The 5711-nt window shown below is 48.9% G+C and overlaps 1 protein-coding gene across 1 annotated transcript in view; it reads right to left on the bottom strand.

The window, feature by feature from the left end:
* Positions 1-785: 785 nt before the first annotated feature.
* CCDC60 (coiled-coil domain containing 60) overlaps positions 786-5711 on the bottom strand; it is a 154498-nt gene continuing 149572 nt past the window's right edge. The window contains exon 8 of the mRNA XM_028480553.2: positions 786-916. Coding sequence (XP_028336354.2) covers positions 786-916 — 131 coding nt within the window. The remainder of the gene's footprint in view (positions 917-5711) is intronic.

The raw sequence follows: 5711 nt of genomic DNA on the forward strand, positions 1-5711 counted from the left end.
CTCCGCGGCATGCGGGATCCTCCCGGACCGGGGCACAAACCCGTGTCCCCTGCATCGGCAGGCGGACCCTCAACCACTGCGCCACCAGGGAAGCCCCAAAGGATTCTTTTTGTTCCTAGGATAGAAATCAGAATCCTAGAGGTGGCTTCCAAGGTCCCCAGACAGACTTGTATCTCTGCCCATCCCATTTGGGAAGCACTTCAGTTCCTTGAAGGTGCTACACTCCCTTCTGACCATGTGCTGTCTGTAGTATTCACTCCCCTTGCTGGCTCTCCCGGCTACGCCCCAGAGACTTTGGCTGGTGAGCTCTTTCTCATGCTTCATCCAAAATCTCAGCTTAAAGTTTCTTCTTTGGAGGGAACTTCTCTCATTCCCATCCCCATCCCAGACTAGATCAGATGCCCCTATTGTGTCCTCTCACAGGTCTGAGCTTTTCTTTCATAACACTTCCTGCAATAATTAGTACGGTCCATCCATATTCATAAATACTCACTAAAAGAATGAATGAATAACCTTTGGGTTTCTGGGAAGCAGTGCAGCGGAGTGGGTAAGAGAACAGTTTTTGGAATACGGAAGATTTGGATTCGAGTTGTGGCCTTACCATTCATTCGTTAGCCTCTCTGAACCTCATTTCCTTATTTGTAAAATAAAGACAATAGTACCTACACCAGGTAGGGTCGTTGGAAGAACTCAGGGAGGTGATACACGTGAGCAAAGTACACGGTTCAGCGCTTGTCACAGGGGAAATGCTCAACCATTGGTTACTGCTGTGCTTAATGTTATCACTATGATGCTGACATCTTTATCTGCCCAGGTGTCGAAAGAACATACCTGGCCGCTTGTTTTTGCACCCCATTTGCCATCGTGACTGTTCTCTGAGCATCTTCCCGAACCATCTCCAGGAGCTTCTGCAGATCTGATGGGAACACAAGAGGTCACTGTCTGCAGGGCGCTCATAAGACAGGACTGCGCAGGTCGCGGCCCAGCCCCCAGGCCGCCATCGCCTCTGCTCTGGCCTATTGGGGAGCCGGAGAAGGATCTGACCGCGGTCTACGGGTCCGCAGGTTGTAAACGTGGCTCCTCTGCTTGCAACCAGTGACTGGCCATCTCCTTTGGGATGACAGCTACATTCCTCCCCACGGCCTGTGAGGCCTTCAGGGTCTATGGCTGCTCTTTCCGTCTCCTGTTTCATCTCATTCCTCCTGGCCGCAGCCCCTCTCCACCCCGCCCTTAAACACTCTTCTGTAGCCTGAGATAACTGTTTCCAATTCCAAGAAGAAACGAAGCTGTCCGGGAAAACCCGCTCGGATCCCAAAGACCTGCAGTTCCAAACTGGTGACCCACAGGCTGACTCTAGCTCGTAAACGTGTTTGATTTGATTTGATGTAGATGCTCAAACTTTTCAAAACTGGAAGTTTCCACATTACAAATCTGGGCCTCCAGTTTCCCTGGAGAAGACTCTGAGGTGGGGCCCATCCCGTGCTGACGGGGCCCGTTAGACCTTCCAGTGCATTCTCCAGCTCCCCATGGCTCCCCCCACTCCTCACTGCATTAGTTGACTTGTATATTCCTACTTCTCATTGTTGCTTTTTACACAATGTAGAGATATTTCTTCGTGCCTGACTATTAAGGGTTGACTTGTGTCCTCCCAAAAGATAATGTTCAAGTCCTAACCCTCAGTACCTCAGAATGTGAATTATTCATATTCTTATTTAGAAATAGGGTGGCTACAGGTGTAACTAAGATGAGGTCATACTGGAGTAGGATGGGCCCTCAATGCAATATGACTGGTGTCCTTGTAACAAGGCGGCAGAGACACGAAGGGAGAAGATGGCCATGTGGTGACAGAGGCAGAGACTGGACTGCTGATGTGTCTACAGCCCAAATGCCAAGGCTCACCAACAACTACCAGAAGCTAGACAAGGCAAGGAAGGGTTCTCCCATACACATTTCAGAAGAAGCATAGCCCTGCTGACACCTTGATTTGGAGTCTAACCTCTAGCGCTGTGAGACAATAAATTCCTATTGTTTTAAGCCAGGAAACGTACTTTGTTAAGGCAGCCCTGGAAATCTAATACATGGACACTCTTAAAAGTTGGAAAATAATATATATTTGGAGTAAGCTAGGTGCTTCAAGGAAAGTGGGAGAGTGGAAGCCCTAAGTGTTTTGTACAAATACAGATGGGCAAGCAGCTGGCACCGTGCTTGTCATACAGGCGTCTCTGTCAATATGTGCTAAATAAATAAGTCAACGACTGAGGAGAAAAAAAGTAGGAAGGGTTTGCGAGACTATGAGCTAGATCTGGAATATCAGTGAAGGAAGGCGATGACAACATGGACACTCTTCACTCTTCAGTAGGCGCCTGTAGTCAGCTCAAGGTCAAGTCTCAAAAGCCCTACCTGGAAGGGTGAAGCCAGTGCTTCCCTGGGCCATTTGGGTCCAAGCTTGTTTGTGAATGCAGTCACTGGGTGCTAGGGAAAGGGTGCTCCCCTCAGTGACCTGGGAGCCATCTAGGCTGTGATAAACATCAACATTTAGCCATTTTCCACTCCACCTTCCTCGTTCTCAAGTGCGGAGAGTTTATCTTCCTAGTAACTGGTGGGCATGACGCCATTTGACCTGGATCCGATCTTCATTTTTGTCTTGTCACGCCCACCTTCCCTACTGCCACGCGGCCCAGGATCCTTGGGGTGTGTCCAGAAGCCTATTAATGAGGGAGCTCTGGATGCTTCCTCCACTTTCTTCTCTTCTCCTGGGGACCCAGCAGCACCATCGACCACTCCCCCACTCCTGCCCCTACCCGGAAGCAAACCAGCCTGGTGGGTGGATACCAGCAAATGAGCCCAGTGACCCTGCACATCGGGCAGCTCTCCTAGAGAAACCCCTATAAGGCGCCATATGCCATTTCATGCACCAAGGTTTTTTTTCTGCTCGCCAATAATGCCTCTGGGCAGGAACGGTGCCCACCAACATCAAGCTCCACCCATCACATAGCTGAGGTTGGATATGTATGAACTAGAACAAAGCCTTGGGACTGTGAGATCCATGTTTACCCACCAAGGCCCGTATCTACCCACCAAGGCCCGTTATCTACCCACCAAGGCCCGTGTCTACCCACCAAGGCCCGTGTCTACCCACCAAGGCCCGTGTCTACCCACCAAGGCCCGTGTCTACCCACCAAGGCCCGTGTCTACCCACCAAGGCCCGTATCTACCCACCAAGGCCCATGTCTACCCACCAAGGCCCGTATCTACCCACCAAGGCCCGTATCTACCCACCAAGGCCCGTGTCTACTCTTCAAGGCCCATATCTACCCACCAAGGCCCGTGTCTACCCACCAAGGCCTGTGTCTACTCTCCAAGGCCCATATCTACCCACCAAGGCCCATGTCTACTCTCCAAGGAAGGAGACACTTGTTTGGAAAAGGTGCAGGTGCCACAAAATAGAGTTTCCCTGAGGAAGACAGTCTTGTGATGGATGTCCACACTCAGAGGAACCTGCTTAGTTCTCAGTCCCCAGGGCTACAGGGATGCCACTGCCCAATGCTCAGAGATAACAGCATCCTCTGTTTCAGATGCCAAATCACACCCCTAAAGGAAAAATTCCAACTCCCTTCCTCCACTGCCCATCCCCGGCCTGTCTAAGAATCCCCCTCGAGAGCAACTATACCCATTTCTTCCTCTCTGTTGGTGGAAAAGAGAGGAAGTCCTTTTGTTGTAGGGGTTGTTTCGGTGGCGGAGTGGGGGGAACAGGAGAAGGCACAGGGCCCCTCTTCAGAGTTACTATTTAAGCGGGTTTCTCCTCTAACAGTTCCAAGACTGGAAGATCCAGGACTGACAGAAGGAATGGTCTGGGCTTTGGCTCCTCCCCTGGCCACTGATTTGGGACGGGGCCATCCCACAGAGAGGCCGCGGCCCGCTGTCCCCAGTGATCTGTGCCCACAAAGGCTCCATCATGCAGCCAGCCCTGGAAGCGAAACCTTGGTCAGATGGTGCGTCTCTTAGAATAGGATTCATGACTTCAGCCTCAGTTTGAGGAGGTTTTAGAAGGCAATGAAAGTCTGGGAAATCAATCTACTTTGGGGAAGGCTCTGACAAATGCAATGGAGGTTAAGGTATAAACAGAGGAAAAGGGTGAGGAGGCTGAGGGAGAAGGACTTTCTCTCCTGGATGTTGGTCTCTGGTGGGAATGCATCTCCCAGCCATTACTGGGCACCTGCCGCGTGCCAGGTAGAAGGTGAGTAAGATCTTGTTCCACGCCTGAAGGGAGCTCACACTCCTTTCTCCTTTCTTTAGTAACAGAAATATATGTATGCATGTGTACTTTTGTGTCTGTGTGTATATACTTTTGTGTCTGTGTGTGTGAGGGAAGCATTTATTAGCCCAATTTCCCAACAGCCTTTGTAGCTAGGTGTGCCCCTGTGACTAAATTCTGGGCCATGAGATTTTAGGAGAAATACTGTATGAAGCTTCTGAGAAGACTGCTTAAACTCAGCTGGAAGTGAGCACTTCTCTACTTCACCTACTTCCTTCTGCTTCCCTCGTAGGATGTGACTCTGATGACTGGCGTTCCAGCAGCCATTTTGGACCATGAAGTGATCCGTGGTGCAGAAGAAAGACAGAAGGAAGTAGGATCCCTGATGATCTTCTGGAACCACCCTATCTCTAACCTGTAAGAAAAATTGATTTTTATCTTTTTTAAGCTACTATTTTTCAGGTCTCTGTACCTAGCCAAAAGAAGTTCCTACCTGATACAGTGCGATGTAGTTGTAAATTAAAATTAAGTACTTAATACAAGCAAATACAAGATAGTAAGAGAATTGAGAGAAGAAGAGTCAGGGAAAATTTTACAGGGGAGGGAATATTTAAGCTGGGTCTTAAAGGTTGAACAGGAGTCCATTAGACTGAAGGGTTGGAGGCGAAAGGGCACCACAGACAGAGGAGGGCATGAAAGAAGATGCATTGTTTAGGAGGAGAGAGTTTTTTGGTGAGGCTGGAGCACCTGGTATAAGGTGTGACGTGGCAAGAGCTGAGCCCATTATAGGCAGCCTGGGACAAGATCAGATGCAGTGTCTTAGAGGCAATGGCGGGGGGTCACTGAAAGATATTAAGCTGGGAAGCACTAGGTTAAGTTTTTAATTTAGAAAGTTCCTTCTGGTTCAACATGGAGAAGAATCTGCAGGCAAGGGAGGGTAAGACAAGAAGCAGGGAGGTTAATTAGGAGGCTGCTACTGTCATCTAGATGAGAGGTGATGAAAACTGGACCAGGGCTCCCGAACCTAGGTGCCTACAGGGAGCAGATACCACGGGTGAGTGACAAGAGCTAGTGTAAGAAAATCAGGCTGCTCTCTTGGTCTTTCATTTCCCACTTTTTCTAGACACTTGGGTAAAGCATAGAAATTAAGTGTGACATGAGAGCCAGACTGCCTGGTTTCAAACTCTGGCTTCATCACTTATTGGATGTGTGACTTTGGGCACATAATTTAACCTCTCTGTGCCCCAATTTCCTCATCTGCAAAATAGGCATAAAAAGTTGTTGTGAGGATTAAATGAATATGTATGTATGTGTATATTCACATACACACACACACACACTCACATGTACAGTGCCTGACACATAAAAGTCCTCTTAGGGTTAGTTATTGTATCATCATCATTATCATTCTTTTTTTTTTTTTTTTTTTTTTTTTTGTGGTATGAGGGCCTCCCTC

This window comes from Physeter macrocephalus, chromosome 19, assembly GCF_002837175.3.
Source record: "Physeter macrocephalus isolate SW-GA chromosome 19, ASM283717v5, whole genome shotgun sequence".
NCBI classification, from domain to species: Eukaryota; Metazoa; Chordata; class Mammalia; order Artiodactyla; family Physeteridae; genus Physeter; species Physeter macrocephalus.